Source organism: Cottoperca gobio, chromosome 19 (genome assembly GCF_900634415.1).
Source record: "Cottoperca gobio chromosome 19, fCotGob3.1, whole genome shotgun sequence".
NCBI lineage: Eukaryota > Metazoa > Chordata > Actinopteri > Perciformes > Bovichtidae > Cottoperca > Cottoperca gobio.
In genome coordinates, this window is record NC_041373.1 from 3655076 (window position 1) to 3672611 (window position 17536).

Below are 17536 nucleotides of genomic sequence, written 5' to 3' on the forward strand. Positions count from 1 at the left end.
TTAGGCTAATTAGCATTAGCTAGCATAGCGTTTGATCCGAAACAAAGTATTGGAGAAATAAACATGTTGATGGTGCTCAAAGTTTTACCAAAACGGTATCTCTGATGCTATCTTCATATACGTATATATGATCTCTTTTGTATTTTTATTCCACCTGTTTATGTGTATGATGTTCGGTCTCACTACAGATGCAGCAGAAGAATGGTGGCCAGGCAGTGAACTGTTCTTATCCGTCTGACCAACGAGGCCTTCAGGGAGTCTTTCCCAACTCCAGCTCAGCCAAGCCCGACAACCACAACATGCTGTCAAAGGTAAACACTATGTCAACATTAAGAGCATTGGCAGTACTTCATCTGAATCCCCTCACATTCACGTAACCGTTTTTCTCTTTTCTATTCATTTGTGATCTGTCTCTACAGTTGTCTTTTGTTATGAGGTGCATTGTCACTCTCCGAGTCCCTCTGTTTTCATCACACGTTCCTTCACATGTTGGTGACTTTTCCTTTACGAGAACACAACGCCAACCATTTTCTTAAAATGAAATGTTTAATGTGATGAGATAATTCGATCCTGAGGGGCCTGATTAATAGTTCATTTTGATTTTCAAAGAAATGGGCAATACACTCACATTTGGTAAGCTCCCCTATTGTAATTGTTGGGCTAATGTCACTTTTCACCTATGTCTCATATAGATGTCAGTAGTGCCCTCTCCTCGGCATGTTGGCCAAAAGTGCCAGGTCTGTCCCCCTGGCTTCAGTAGCTCAGATTCAGATGCATCAGACTTAAGACAGCCCCCATGCTATGAGGATGCAGTCAAGCAGGTAAACTGAAATTCATGCTAAAATTCAGTAGATAATGGCTGGCCAGAGATTTTATTTGACCTATCGGCGTTGCTCTAATTCCCCTTTTCCTCCTATCGCCTCTTTTTTCTCTTTCAGTCCATCACCTGTACTGCACTTCTTTTATTCATTCATTTGCTTTGTTCACTGCACTAACTTTCCACTCTTTACCAAGTGACTGAAGCAGAATGTTGTTTTAGTCGTACAAACATTGTTTAAGGACAGATGTAACTCTTACCAGTTGAGTTAAAGAAATTGTCCAGAGTGACATGATCAGCCTGTATGAGCTTATTGCTGGTACATCAGTAGCAGTCGTTTAGAAACAAGTTCTCTTTTGAATAGTTTGTCCACCAGCACTAACAAGTTTATTTAACTGTAAAACGTCCTCAGTGTGTCGCGGTCACAATAAAAAAAAGAATCCTTATCACAATGGTTTCTTAATGTCAAGAGTTTATTTAAGAGAAATGTTCAAATTGTTTTTAAAAATAAAATGGCCAATATATTGTTACTAAGGCTACTAGCTTGATAGCTAACCTCAAAATGCTAACATTGAAAAGTTCCTAAAGATATCCGTCACTGTGGAAGTTAGTTTCATCTCAACCTTATGAACTGGTCTGTCCCCAAGAAAAGTTTGTATTACCAAAACTCTATTCTGCAAGTCTTTGTGGAATGCTTGAAAGCTTGAATATTATTCATGTCAAATCCTTTAATATGATTAAATGTTTGAATTGTTCAAACATTGTTTATTTGCTATAAAGAATCACTTTCGTCCTGTTACAGCAGCTGACCAGAAGTCAGCAGATGGACGAACTTTTGGATGTGCTCATAGAGAGTGGAGGTAAGGTGGAGTTGTATAAATGATGTTAGCGTAGCTAGCACTGCACATGCATTTGCAGGATGGTTTTCAAATCTACATGTGATCTGACATCACATTAGTATGGGATCCCAGTACCTGCTGTGACCCTCCCTCCTCTCCTCTTTCTCTTCAAGAGATGCCAGCTAACGCCAGAGAAGAGAGGGAGAGGGCCTCTGTAACCAAAGTTGTGCCTCACATTACTGTGTCCCCAGGGTGTCCCGGCCTCCTCATCCCGAGGTTCCACAGACACTACGAACACCTGTCCCCCACCCAGCTCCCTTACGACCACTCTGCCAATCACATCACTGAGAGCCACTTAGAGAATCTGCTGGGAGGTCCTATTGTCCGAGGAGGGGAGGTGACCCTTCTTAAAATGGCTAGCGAGGACGGGGGGCAGGAAGATGAAGGGAACAGAGAAGGCGAAGGGTACGGCAGCCCCCACAACCACCACCACCACCCTCACCATGCCCAGCAGGACAAACTTGTGACCAACAGAGATCTGATAGACACCCCTCTGTCACCCATCAGCACCAAGATGTCCGCCGTCTCCGAGGTGCAGGGGATGGTCAGCATGACTTTCAGCGAGACGCCGTGGGAGACGATGGAGTGGCTGGACCTGACGCCTCCCAGCTCGGCCACGGCCTTCAGTATTGCTCCACCCAGTGGTCCCAACATCTTCAACACAGAGTTCCTGGATGTCACAGACATTAACTTGAACTCTGCCATGGACCTTCACCTGGAGCACTGGTGAAAGCTACACGTGCTATGACCATACCAAAGAACGATTGACTTCAGCTTCAGTCCAAGTGCCACAATGTGCCTCTTTTATAATACAGTGGGATGTGACATGAAGCACTTTTAGCCAACATTCAAAGACTACAGAATGATATTTTGACTTATTTGTTCCACTTCTCAGATATGAGGTTCTCGTGTTGTCATCATACCCAGAATCCTGAAAGACTGTGCGCTTTTTTGACATAATCTTTGTCTTTTTTGGACGACGATGTGCACAAATGGCAATACGTCTGACAGTGGACACATGAAGGATTGTCTAGATAACGGATTACATGATTACATGCTTTATACCAACACTTTATGCAATATCAGTGTTACACCACCTGGACTTGAAGACACATTTTGACAATCATTGTATATTTTCTGAGTCTGTTTGTATTACTGGAAAAGACATGAAAAGATTTACAAGGTGAATTAGATTGCTTATTGCGGCCATTTTGTAAATATCTTAACTATCTGTACTGACGGAGACAAGTTGACGTCTGCATATTTTGTCAGTGTGGGAGAGACACAAACCACAAATCCAGATTATTAATGTAATCAGTTCATCATATGATGTAAATATGACAAAATGATCTCACTGTGCACCTCGAGCTGAATACACTTTTGTCACAGTTTGCTTGAGCTTCCAATACGTGTGTAGAAATGGTTGTCATTCCTTTGAAGGATCTTTTTTTAATACAAATTTTCTCACTATTTGGCGTATTAATCCACAGAATATGGAGAGAAATTAATGTCTTTGAAAAACCTTTGGTCTTATCGGTTTTAATCACCAGACAAACTGTGCCATTTTTGCAACTTTTTATTACTATTTAGTTTTATACAGGTTTCCCCTTTACATTGTATTATTAATTTCTTATTCCATGAAAGCTGTTGACAGATATTAATATAGAAAGCTCCAACAAAATCAGTTTTTCAGGCGAATGTTAATGAAAAATACGTCATCTCTATTTGTCCTTACAAATTTCACCCTTTCTATTCCCAGGCCAGTTATTTATTTTGTGTTTTTATATTTATACTTGATCCTGTATTTATACTGACATTCCTTGCTAGATTGGGGCTCTTTGATTTAACGGGGAAATTCCAGTGCTGCCATTTTGACCGCGGACATTTCTTGCTAAATCAATTCTCTTGAAAATGTGATACAAAGTGAAAGAGCCACATCGAAAAGCCATGCTTTCTTAAATCACTTTTCTTTAAAGAATCCTACGAAGTGGACATGTCCATCATTAGCACTTGTGAATAGGAAAATGTAATATATTCAGATCTTTACTGTGAATACTGCATATTAACACGGAGCCAGCCTACACACACACCAGTTACACTAACACACCTTTAAACCTTTTAGTTTTGGTCGGCAATTATCTCTGCTTCACACATGTACAAACTTAAACGATATCTCATCTAACTACCAGCAAGAAAGCAGATAAATATACTTCCCAAAATGCCAAAAGTTTGCTTTAAGTGGCCAACACATGTATGATGTCTGTAAACCTGGGTCTCACTGTTCTGTTCAGACCAAATGTTGCCTTTTTCCTGGTACTTATGAAGTGTTGCACCTGTTAAATGGGTTCTGTGGTTACATGTAGGCTACGAATGCCCATCTTGAATATATGACAAAGCTGATATTCTTCACTTCCTGTCTTCTGCTGTAAGAATATCTGCTGGCTTGCTTTACTATTGTAATAAAAAAACAGTATTTGCCTGCATCCCTGTATACTACAGAAAGAAGAGCAATAAACTTATCACAGCAAAATCATTTCTGCAGTTACTTTTTTATTCATGTCCAATTCACAAGAAGCACACAATAAAGGTTTCCAATATTTTCCATGGGAACTTTATTTGTAACCCTCGATAAAGATACAATATAATATTCATTGCCCTTAATATCTTATAATCTAATATGAACATTCTAGTAAATTGCAATTTATACAACAAGTACCCTGGAGATTCATATTCTCCAGTGGTGAGTTCACTGCCTGGAAATGTTTCCCATGAGAGAAGAACAGATGTGGAGACAGATAGGAATAGGAGACATTCTCCATTTAAAGTGTAGAGGATAATGTCTGCATCTCCACTCACTTGGTTGTAATGTTTTACCCTTTAATAAGCGCCAATTTCAACAAGTCGGTTTTTAACGAGCGACCTCCAAACTCCCAACACATCCCGATGATGGTGGCCATTTTCCAACATGGCCGACATCTGTAGCCGCCTATTTCATAGAATTTTAAATCAAATGTAAAGGGAAACTCAGGTCAATTTACTGGTCCATCATTACTTCTGTGGCTCTGGAGGATGATGTCATCCGGGTTACTCTTTTTGGTTTGGAAGCTTACTCCGTACGAAGGACTAAAGATCAGGACATCTCAGCCTTCTGACTATTCTTTCTTTAATTTGTCTGCAAGTTTCCAAACTTTATGAAAGTACAATACTAAAATTACTGGAGTGGCCCATTGAGTATGGCAATACCTTTAATGTATTGAAACCAAATGTATTAAAGCGTACAGTGGGGGAAAAAAAAGCCAAAAATAGCAATGTCCATCAATGTTGAAAATAAATGTTGTTTCTCATGAAGCCAGAAGAGTAACACTAATAGTAACACTCCAACAGACTCAAAGTAAAAGTGGACTGAAGTCACTGCATTCTTCTTGGCTTATTATTGCAGAGGCTATGTTACATTAAATGACTTTACATTATTAGCATTTGGTTAAAAGACAAGGCCGGCAATATTCAATGTCACATTAATGTCATGCGTTGACAGAAAAGAGAAGATAAATAATGCCATCCTTGCCTCTTCAAGTAATTCATTAGTTTGGTTAAGAAGCTCGCTAAAAGTTGTGTGATGTTTTCACCACCGACTCCCACTTTACTGTTAGACGTGTGGATCTCCATGGTCTCCATCACCTGGCAACTGTTTATCAGCAGCGTGGAAGAAGACGTGTGCGTTTCAGACTATCCCGAGCGTAATTCACGGTTTGGTGTGGGAAACTTTCTATCATCAGTGCGAGAGACCTGCCGAGTCCATACAGAGCAGGAAGCATGTGAGGAGAGATCTTCCTCTCCTGTGTAGTCGCTACACAAGTGGACATTGTGTCATATAGAAGCAAAAGTTGTCACTACTGTTTGCCTTTCTATGGCAGCATGGTGGATGTGTGATCAGTGTGGAAGAGTTTAACTGTACAGTGCTACGGCAGGCTGCTGAGGAGCAAGAGGACTCATTCTCACACTCAAACACACACTTTCATTCTGCACCCTTTGATTTGATCATCCGTGTGTTTTGGGATGAGCCTCAACTGTCGAGCAGAACCTGCCGGATCAGCAGATTAAATGTACTATTTACATACACATTGACATCAGTGGACATAACGTCCTAAAGGAACTTTACATCAGACGATGGAGCATTGAAACAGCCCCAGTGTGTGTGTGTCTTCTGTACTGTCATTAGGTTTGAGTGACACAGCTAAACATCGGTTCTTCTGAAAGAGAAAAGATAACATGATTCATTTTTTTTTTTTTTTTGAAATCTGGAAACGGGTTGAGTTGGGTTTTTTTACTGAGCGGTGGACAAAATATAGTTTGATCCAGACAGACAAAAGAGGCAATTCTGCAAAAATAACTTTCAAAACAGCGATAAGTCTTGTTAAATGATCTTCTGGGTTTAGTAATTTCAGCTTAACTCCGTGACTGAAACGTGATGATAACACATGAAAAGGTACAAACTGTGGCCAACATCGGGTGTGACAAATGTACAGGTCCTAATCATGTGTCGGGACAAACTCACAGACCGCATATTGAAGAAAGAAAAAGAAAAAGACGTAAAGTAAAGCCACACTACTGAATCCATGAGTTCTCCACAGATAAACACTTTAGCACACACATTTACCATGAGTGAATGTGCGCACAACAAACTGTGTGAAGGTGTGTGTGTAGCTCTATCAGCATACATACAGGCCACAATGTACAATCAAACAGGTGGCAATGTGTGTTCATACATGTGTGTCATTGATCAACATTTTATTTGGTAGATTTTGTATTTGTGTATGACGTCAAGTATGTATGTATGTATACAGTATACATACATACATACTCTATTTATATTTCCCCACATAAAAAGATGCATTGCATTTCTCAAAGACACCGTCTTCAAGTTATTCCGGCTGAAGATGTGTTCGAGGTGACGGGAGGTAACAATTCTCATTGACTTAGTTCCTTTGTTCTTTGGAACGTGTGAATAAAACAGGTGATGCTACGTAACTCTGAGGGCTAAGATGTCAAGCGTTGCATCGCAAAGTCCCCCCCCCCCCCCTTCCTAATCTCAATCAGTCCACGTACATAGGAGAGATCGGAGAGGTGGGGAACTGATCCAGGATGCGACAAACGTAACTGGCGACGTCCACGAAACGCTCTTCATACATCAGAATGAAGGGATGTTTCTGGAGGAAAGAAAGTGAGCTTCAGGCTGATGTGTGACTTTTGTTTTATAAGATAAATAATTCTACACACGTTTAACACAAACACACATGTTAGAGGTATGAAAAACATTTCATTTGGCAGAAGATATTTAGCCTTGCTATGGTCACTAGCAACTCCTGAGCTTGATAAGATTGCTTCACTATGTTGACGTGTACAGCGGCTTGTTCATGGCTGAAAGAGGCTAAAATGGGACGAGCAGACAGCTGATCATTCTCTGCGGGGTCGTCACTACGAGCCGGTCATTTTATCCATTGTTTAAACACACGTATTTCGTTAGTGCAGCACATAAAGTCCCTTCCATTGATTTGTAAGTCAAACCGAATTGAGCTACTGACACAGAAACATAAATAATGTTATTAAAGTGAATTATCCCCAAATGTCCCTCGTCGACCCAAGGGTCACAGTGTGTCGATGATTTATGTAAGCTATAAAAGTGTGTCACATCTCCATAACACACTCTGTAAAGTCAATTCACAGCCTTTTCCAGAACCATGGAGAGTCCCAACATGAGCTCGTGCTCTGCAGTGGAAGAATGTAAGCATTATAGAGAGGTTATTTAAATGTGTTTTGTTTGAGCCTTTTTGAAGAGAGTCCTTCCTTTGTGTAGGTAACAGTTGTTGTACTTTAGCCTCGCCGTGTGTCATCGTTTTGTTAATATCGTATGTTCTGTTAGTGCTCCGTACCATGTGATCATGGTCCTGAGACAGGAAGTAAAGATCTTACCAGAAGCTCCTTGTACTTTGGCCGTTTCGATTCATCCTTCGTAAGGCTGCACAGTAAGAGAACAAAGTGTTTAAAGTATTTCACACACTGACCACAGATCAGCCTGTGATACTTTACTGACTGTATGTGTGACTGGGCGTAATGGGGCTCACCAGAGGTTAACACAGTTGATGAACTTGGGGGAGAACTGCCTATCCTCTGAGTTGCTGAGGTGTGGAGGCTCACCTTTCACCACCTGTGTCAGCTGATCAAATACACTGTTCCACTTGGGGTAAGGGAACCTTCCTGTGGCCAGCTCATACTGAAAGCAAACACAAACTGCAATAGTTCTGTCGCTTCCAACGTTCTCAGACATAAAGAGAAGATTTCATGTTAAAGCTGACAACATAATCGGTCTTACCAGGGTGATTCCCAAGCTCCACACGTCAGAGCGAACATCGTAGCCTTGTCTGGAAGCACTGGGGTCGATCCTCTCCGGCTGAAACACGACAAAATGAGATGTCAAAGGTCAGGGTCAAAAACTGAGCAGAGCCTGAAATCAGGTAGAGCTTGAGTGTATTCCACAGACAAACTGAAAACAGACAGATATCATATGGTACAAGGCCACGGTAGCATTTACAGTTTACATTAAAACCATCGTTCACTGAGAACTCAACATGCAGATGATTTTTGGAACGAGCGTACGGACATTCTGTTTTTGTCATGGAAAAACGGATGTGATTCAAACTCTTTTGTCAATGACAATTCTGGTTGTTTCTTTTCATTTGTCACACATCTGAATATATGCATGTCTAACTGGCCTTCTTTTGATGAAAGAGATAAATCAAATCCCTTAATCTTTTTTTATTCCCCGAGAGTTCTGCAGACCTAAAGGAAAGCATTTGGCTTTCAGTGAGTCAGATGTATGCAGATTACAGAGCATGCAGTATCATTACTTCCATGCTTACCGCCATGTAAGGCCTGCAGCCAGCGTCTCTGGTCTTGGCTATGGAGTCCACCAGCTGACCGCTGATACCAAAGTCACACAGCTTGATATTACCAGTTCGGTCCATTAGAATGTTGGAAGGTTTGATGTCTATGATACAAAGAGACGATGTCATACTGAGAAACATTGACAGAATTGATCCAAGGTTTTGAAGGCAAAAAAAAGCTATTAATAGAATGTGTTATTGTTTTTCAATAGCCACAATATTGTGCTGACATTAAATACCTTTGTAATTAATTATGTAAAGACTTACCTCTGTGAATTATTTTCAAGTTTTCTTTTAAGTGGTTCAGTGCTTTAACGGTCTGTTGAAGACAAAACAAAAAATCACTCCTGTTTCCATGTTGTCATGGTGTGAAATCAAAATGTATGAACTATAAGTGAGTCTTCCACTCACCGCTAATGTTATTTTGCCTAATATTTCCTCTGGAATGACGTCATCTAATGCACAATATACATATTTGTAGAATTTGTCTAATGAGGTAGCCATAAGTTCCATACAAATCCAACAGTCCCCCTGAAACAAAGTCAGACGTTACAACAAGCTCCACCAGATCTGATCAGTGTATCGTGATGATATGAATATTAGAGTCTATATATTAGTACTGCTACATAGTAAACAGTCCACATTAAAAGGCAGGTCAGACAGTTTTCAGACCTCTCTGAAGAGAGCGCCGTAGAACTGAACAATGTAGGGACAGTCACTACTCCTCATCACCACGTCCAGATCCATCAGCAGCTGCTTCTGCTCCTTCTCATCCACAGTGGAGCGGATCCTCTGTGACACACACACACAGACTGTCACTTTTCAAGGTCTGTCTGCCTCTCCATCAGCACTTACACTTAGAGTCTGTCTGTCTGTCAGACAGACAGACAGACAGACAGACAGACAGACAGACAGTCAGCACGTCAGCACGTCAGCACGTACACTTAGAGTCTGTCTGTGGCTCACCTTGACAGCCATGATCTGGCCAGTGGGTTTGTGGACCATCTTGTTGACAGAGCCATACGCCCCGCGCCCGATCTCCCCGAGGTCCCTGAGGTCCTCTGCTGTGAAGTCACAATGCTGCTCCGGAGAGATTTTCAGCTTCCCCGACGACTCGATACTGTGTGTCCGCAGTCGTTCTCTGGACGGGATAAGACAGGATTGGACGAGGTAACATATAAGAAAGAGAAAGAGAAAGGATTATGCATTATAGATTAATGTGGATATGATAAATTTCACTCAAACTTCTGTGAAACACTTAAAGGTTCCATGAAGTGGCTTTGTAATCTGGGCTTTCTTATGTGATCAGACTCTTTAATGAGAGTGGAATTTTGGGGAAGCTGATTTAAAAGTACAAAGGTAGGCGGGAAACAGAAAGTAAATTGGCCAATGAGGGAGGCTGCCGTCAATCACTTCCTGCCTTCCTACCTTTGTTCCTCAGGCCTGCTGAACTACAGGAGAAACTGGACCAGATGGAAAATATAAACGTACTCACATGTGAGGGTTCTGGAAAGAGGGCGGCGTTGGATGGAGCGGGAGCCTGGAGGCTGGTTTCACTGGAGGGTTGGCGAAATTCAGCTTCAGAGCTTTACGTTTACCTTCGAAGGACAAAGAGAGAAAACGATCCAGATTCCCTCAACATGCACACCACACCGTGTGAACTTCAGACACAGTGTGTCCTCACCTCAGTGTCCTCTGTCTCCACACACTTGAGAGAAGCCTTGACAGGGTGTGCAATGTTAAGGGATTCATGCCACAAAACCATTTATACGACCCAGGAACCAGCACATTATTGGTCTTTTTTTGTGCAATTCAAGTGGAAAGTGGTGAGGAGAAAAACTGCTGTGGCATTAACATGATTATAAGATCCAGGCTGTGACCTTTGGGTTATCAGAGGAAGCACACAATGCATTTTGAACACAAGCAAAGTGCCCAGATGTGCAGGGGTTCCCAATGCTCAGATACTGCACCAGTTCCTTTAGCTGTATAGGACACCTTTTCATCCCAAAAATACATTTATTTAACTTATTGGAATTGTTGTTGCTGCATTAGAGGCCACATGGTCTTACTGCAGGATGTACTGATATTGGAAATCCCTGTCCAAACCCTGAACAGTTCCTAAGATATCAACGTGAACCAACACTTAGATAGCACTTGATTCCAATTCAAGTCCACAGTGTCCATCACCTGTATGCACATCTCCAGAATACACTGTAACTGGGGGTCTATGTAAAGTGCTGAATTTAAGTGTTGAGTTATCTTTGCCATGCCCTGTTCAACCAAACACATCCCTTAACTTTTAAGCCAGTGCAAATTAATCTCTCTTGGCCATAACTGCATTTGTGACAGTTAACACAGTGGACAGACTCGCCAGCTACCAGAGCATCACACAGGCTGGTTCAATAGTATACAGTGGCTTCCTTTTAACCAATGTTATCCAATGAAATATGAGCATGATGAACGCAATAACAACGCTGACCAATCACTAGGCAGCAGCGCGCCCAGACGTCAGCCAATGATTGAGAAGAAATACAACTCAATGAAAGTGAGTGAGGAAAGGAAACCACTTAAGACTACTGAGGTGAACCCAGAGAGAGACAGAGAGGACGGGGTGCTTTGTGTGCAAGTCTATTGCTTACTTTGGGACACTCCAGGCAGTCTTAACTGAAACCCTGAAGTAAAGAAAACACATTTTACTACATTTTCTTATGGTTTATTTTATGTGTGAGTGACTATTCAATACAGGGCAGGTGACTTTGAACGGTAAAAGAAGCACCACATGTCGGTGGGTCTGCTTCAGTGTACCCGAACCCTGCAATAATGCGGAACACCAGGTTTAGTCAATGCTAACCCTATAGCAGAACGTATTAAAATGACTATTTGATTGCTTTTCTTCATCTCTTCTGTGACCCCCTACAGTTGTCTTTTTTGCTGTTTTCACATTACACCGAGATCGAAAGTGGCTGATGGTTTTCCACTCTTGTTTTGCGCCACATGCCAATTCTATGCGTTTGATCAGTTGACCACTGGCTGCTGCTGTTCTTCTGACGTAAGACATATCGTGTTCCACTGGCCTCTACCACTCTCCACAGACATATAGCATGCTAACGCTATGCTTCATACATGGCAATGCTGTTCCTGGAACATGTCAATCTATATGTAGAACATAAGATGTTCACAAGTGGCACCTAGCAGTTACATACCATAATCAGCAGTGGCATATGCCAGTGAGAATTGGTATATGGCATATTGAAACATGATTAAAAACATGCAGACAAGTGGATAAAAATATAAGAATGAAAAAAAAGAAGACAGAAGCAACAGAAGTCAACAGAAGAAGGTGGAGAGGGAACATTTCAAGGAATCTCTTTCCCAAGATGTGCTGACAAAACACAATGTAAACACATAATATCCCAACAGCAGATTAAAACCTAGTAAAATAACTCATAACGGCAACAGCCTATTTAAACCTAATTAAATAACACATATTAACCCCAACAGTAGATTAAAACCTCGTTAAATAACACGTAATGTAAATACCTGTTTCATTTTGACATCTCCAGCAGGTGTTGGTTTCTGTAAGGTTTAGAAAAAACATTTGATTCTAGAAACTGCCACAAAGTAAGAAATAAAGTTACCTCTCACATGTGTTGGCCACTGGAACATGACTACTGCTGTAAATTACGGGTGCACAAAGTCAACGGGAATACAGCAGCAGCTAACGCTAGCATCACCACGTCCATTATCGGACACCAACCCTTCCCGACTACCTGTTTTCCCTCCTTTCAGACAGCACACCACATACACACCTACTTACTGCATGTAAACCGGTTTACCACCGTGCTAGCTGTGATTGTGACGGCTTACAAAAGTTTAGAAGTAACATTACACATTGAATATGAGCCCGCGTTACATGGCACAGTCATCTGCTTTAGCTGGCACTGGAAGCTGCTTTGCCATGTTTTTATAAGCGGGCAGTGATGTATCTTAAATCATCTTGTCTTACACATTTGTGAATGAAATATGCAAAATCTATTCTTAGCGAGCCACAGGCTTTCCGTCCGATAGCCTACTGAATTTAAAGTTTAGACTCAATTTAGAATTTAGAATCAAGAGTCTAACATTGGGCTGGGTTGAAATGTCCAGACCTGCTATAATCACGTTAACAAACGGTAGACATGTTTCAGTAGCAGTTTCTTTGATGCCAACACATTATAACTGGCTCACATTAGCTAACGGGCTGAAATCTCGACGGAAGCAACAACTTAGGCTAACGTTACTAAACCAGAAGTACTTCCGTGACGTTGTCAGTCGACTGAAACAAATACATCAACAACGTTTAAAAGTTCTGAATATAATAATCATTACATTTAACTTTAACTGTCATAGTTGTATAATTGATTTGCCACAGACAGAGGTGCATTCAGACAGTGGCCTGGCTTACAGAGAGAAATACCTCGGTGTAGGCCTTATGCTAACGTCACTTGTGGCAGCCTTGTGCTAATCATATCGGGGGATATGCATTTATTGAATGCATATTTACGATGTCACACATGTGTGATTGAGGTTTTATTGCAAATGACGGACTGAAGGAATGAAACGCTACAGTCCTGTCGGTTCAGTAGATAAACATCACTGCTAACTTGGTAGCTGTGTAAATACAGAAAGCTCGGCAAAGAAAGCGTCAGCGTCTGCGGAAACTAAAGCAATTCAGTTTTCAAAATAAATGCGTATAGCTTGACAACCAGCTAACGACACTACATTGAAAATAATATCAATAATAATAATGATAATGATAATGATAAGTATTTAATTCCAAACAATACTTTTACATGTACTATTCATATCATGTCAGCATTGTGTAACACTAGTGCCAGAAGTGGCTACTAAACAGGACTATCAGTATTTGTCAACAACATACCACAGATTAATTGAAGAGACTTTTTAGGATTGGTAGTGCTCATCCACAATTAGCCCACTACATTTTCTAATAACAATAAATAATTTAAGCTCAATTTACAACACTTGATATAACCAACTCAAAGTAGTGAAAACATAAACAATTAAATATTAAATAGTATGTACTATGGACAACAACGAAGATCTTATTTTGAAAATTGAGACCGGAAAGTTTTAATTATTCTGTCTAATTTGACTATGGGTTTTTTCTGCTTCTGGTAAGCTACAAGCTACCTTTTCCTCTTCAGTCCAGAGTGTTCAGTAGGAATAGAAACATGTTAAATAAAGGCCATGCCGCCTACCTTGCATGCTGCTGCTCTGTGTCTGCTGCTGAAAATGGTGCGACGTAGATCCGACGATGTTGCTGCTTTTGCTGGAGTTTGTGGAGTTGCTGTCAGGACAGGGAGACGCCATTGTTGTGTTGAATTCCGGTGTGCAGCAGCACTGAGGCTGCAGTACAGAGTGAAACTTCGCCCCGTCTCTCCGAAAGCTCCAGACGGGACACTGCGCCACTGAACGCATCAGCTGCACCACGGCCACGTCTGTGCCGCTGCTGCCTTCAAGCCTGTCGGAAATATCACGACTTCACAACGCAATATTTGACTTATTTCTATCACTTTTGCAAATCAGCACACTCTCTACATTTTATACCTCCCTCTGTATCTCATCATATTCCCAAGTCCTACGTTGGGGTGGCTGAGGAAAAAATCTATATAGACTCTATATACATGTTGTCTATAGTGTATCAACTCAATGTCCCACTCATGGCTAAGTAAGAGAGTGCTATACAACTACACAGGGGCGTAGCTAGGTTTTCAAGTTTGGGTGGGCTTAGCCCAGAGGTGAGGTGGAGCTGTGTGCACCTGCATATTAGTACAATTACCATTAAAGGAACTCAGATGGCATGATGATGGATAAGTAAGTCTGGGAGTTTTGCACTGAGCAAAGCCACTACACACCCATAGTGTTTTGTGCTGGTTGCGTCGTCAATATATTAGTCATGTTAACCAGGTCCATGTTACCTGGCCTTAGTCATGTTGACATGTCTTAGGAGTAGGGTGGACTTCACATCTTCTAGTGGGGTCCGGGGGCATGCTCCCAAGGGCAGAATTTGTTTAACATTTTAAAGTGAATTGTATGCATCTGGTGCACTTTGAGAGCAAAATAATGAAGATGCTAGATCTAATAGAACTTTGTGGTCTTGGGAAGTATAAAAAATACCATAACCAATTTTAAGTGAAATATTTTCATTTTGAAAACTTTATTCTTCAAAAATGAGCATGAGCCGGGAATCCCAGTTTTTTTCATTTAGATGCGAATTCATAGTTGTTTCTTACTAATCTTATACTTGCTCATCTCTGTGAGCCCATGGGGTTGGGGTGAAAATACAAGAATGTTTGCCCTTATTGTTGATGGTACTTGCAACTGTGAAAATAATAATAAAACATTATTAAAAAAGAAGCTGAGATGGCAATAACTACAAAGCAACAGACATATTTTCTTCTTTTAATTTATTGTCATAAAAACATTGAATGATTGGAGAAAACTGACACCAATTTATAATAGGACAAAAGGCCAAAAGAAAGTACATTCGCGTAAATCTGGTGCGCTTTAAGATGAAAAAAATGCCTATCCACTCTTAAACACACCATCTGTCTGAAGCCCACCTAAAATAGGCCTAGCTACGCCACTGCAACTACCTACATGTCAAAGCCTCGGTAACTCCGTCTGCAGATGAAGACTGAGATGCAATTGAAAGCTCCAGAAAAAGCTAGTACATTGACTAACGGCCCTGTCACATATGTCCATATGACAGAAATGTATACCGGCGCATACGAAATATCGGCAATAGGCTGATATAAATTAAGGGTAAGTTGTGATCGTTTGAAGGACGCAGACGATACGGCAAACACGCCAGACGCAGAAACATATGCCGACGTATATGAAAGGTAGCTCAAAATTTGTCAGAATCCAAATACGTCCAACATTTCCACAGCGGTGTTGTAGCGGTATTGTAGCTGACGCAAACATAACGAATACAAAACAAATTATTATACGTATGTCTAACATTGATAGCGTATCAGCGTCTGGCCAACGGAGCTGGAAAAGTGCCATCTGGTTCACGTCATGCTGATGCTGGAGAACAGCTAGAATGCTGAACGCTAGCTGTACTGTAGAACCACGTTTAATAAGTTACTCCGTCGTCAGGCATAATCTTAACATAGGGTAGGAATAGAGTATCCACTCATCAATAAATTGGCTGTAGGATTCACCGTCAGTCGACGTAGCCTATATCTAACGTACCTCTAACGTAGTCACGTAGGTATTCACGTAGGTATTTACGTAGGCAAGTATTCACGTATGTCTAACGTAATGTAACGTCTGCATATCTTATGAAGCACACGTTGGGTACGTCCGGTAATTTTGAACATACTCAAAACATCAGCGTTCAACAACGCACCCCAGCGTAACACAGTGAGCTCTTAACGAACACTACTTATACCTTACCTTATATCTACGTAAACCAGCGTGTTGCCGATATTTTGTATATGGCATATTTTTGTATACGTTATGCATTCGTTGGGTATTCGTCTGATACATTTTGTATAAGTAAGTGATGCGCTATCAATAGGTTAGACATGCGTATCTGTATATGTTCACTTTTCCGATCTGATCCGATGAAAAGTTGGACGTATTTGGACTCTGACAAATTTTAGTATGCGCCGGAATACGTTTCTGTCATACGGATATGTGTGACAGGGCCTTTAGTTAAGATTACTTTATGACTTTTCAACCCCCCATATACAAATATCGTACTTTTTACTAATAATAATACACAATATGATCAACAAACTATTTATCACGTAGTATTAGAGCACTGATTCTTGAGAATTTGGATAAAACAGGTTTTAAATTCGAAAATATTTATTGTTAAGAAATCTAAACGTATGTGTTTATAGAACAAGGTCTCAGCAATCGAGCAATATTTCTGGGCAACCTCCTGATTTTGTCATTGTTTCATAAATTATGTGTTTTTCCTTTCATTGCTTAGTATCATGCAACTTTCATCATTAGCATTAAATATACAAAATAATAATTGTGGACATAAGAAAATCACATTTTTGATTTCAAATAGACATTTACTTCAATACATCAACTGCATTGGAGGAACATATTGTAGTCATATTCATTTAAAACAAAAAAAGTTCCATCTGACAGTGGTGACACAGACCTGACTGTGGTGACAGTGGCCTAATTACTACAAACTATTTGTTATGCACATGTTATCCTTCTGTAAATATTAACAATGTCGAACGGCAAGATAAAAACTACAGTACAACTGCAATGTAAGCATGAATAAGCATGAATAAGACAGAAAACCTGACGGTGTTGACGTCTGACGGTGGTGACAAAAACTCACTTTTTGACATGTCATGCATGAGTTGTGTACAGGAGCCATCTTGTTTTCTCTCTGTTGCTAGCTGCCTCTAGCCTTTACTTAAAATGCATACATTTATGTCATAATATAAAATAATTATTTATATACAAAAGAGACAGTGTTGACACATCATGGTTGTGACAGTAGCAACATCAATACATATGTAGAAATTCTTGAAAAAATAGCAAAAGAGTCTGAATGCTCTTTGTAGCATTTAGCAGATGTGGAGGGTGGACAGTGAGTCCTCGGGAGTACAGTTGATCATGTGGTTGCCTGATTTTATTGCTTTTTTATATATATATTTGACGGTGTTGACAAAAACCTTGGACACATTTTGAGCATATACATTTTGAGCATAAAATAAAGTGAATATATTTGAACATTCATTGCTTTTAGTTTTAAAGAAATATTGGACTCTACTCTTTCATTTGGCATATATATTATACATTTTAAATGAGTTGATCATAATTTTGTATCGAAT

General features: G+C 40.4%; 2 protein-coding genes across 3 annotated transcripts in view; one reads left to right on the plus strand and one right to left on the minus strand.

Annotated features, from left to right (window-relative positions):
- The window catches only part of myocd (myocardin), a 107311-nt gene extending 103062 nt beyond the window's left edge, over positions 1 to 4249 (plus strand). Inside the window, 4 exon segments of the mRNA XM_029455876.1 lie at positions 189 to 311; positions 693 to 821; positions 1620 to 1677; positions 1830 to 4249. Of these exon segments, the coding sequence (XP_029311736.1) occupies positions 189 to 311; positions 693 to 821; positions 1620 to 1677; positions 1830 to 2446 (927 nt within the window). The 3' untranslated portion in view covers positions 2447 to 4249.
- map2k4b (mitogen-activated protein kinase kinase 4b) lies at positions 4247 to 14302 on the minus strand. 2 transcript variants are annotated; one of them, XM_029455896.1, is made up of 14 exons: positions 14268 to 14302; positions 13919 to 14181; positions 12198 to 12233; positions 11297 to 11329; positions 10153 to 10255; positions 9624 to 9798; positions 9330 to 9449; positions 9069 to 9188; positions 8925 to 8976; positions 8634 to 8761; positions 8087 to 8164; positions 7839 to 7987; positions 7687 to 7732; positions 4247 to 6923 (listed from the first exon to the last, which is right to left on the minus strand). In XM_029455896.1, exons 1-14 carry the CDS (start codon positions 14285 to 14287, stop codon positions 6810 to 6812), a joined length of 1437 nt encoding a protein of 478 aa, XP_029311756.1. In that variant the 5' UTR covers positions 14288 to 14302; the 3' UTR covers positions 4247 to 6809. The 2 variants fall into 2 exon arrangements, with proteins under 2 accessions (XP_029311756.1, XP_029311757.1); XM_029455897.1 differs by lacking the exon at positions 11297 to 11329.
- Positions 14303 to 17536: the final 3234 nt, after the last annotated feature.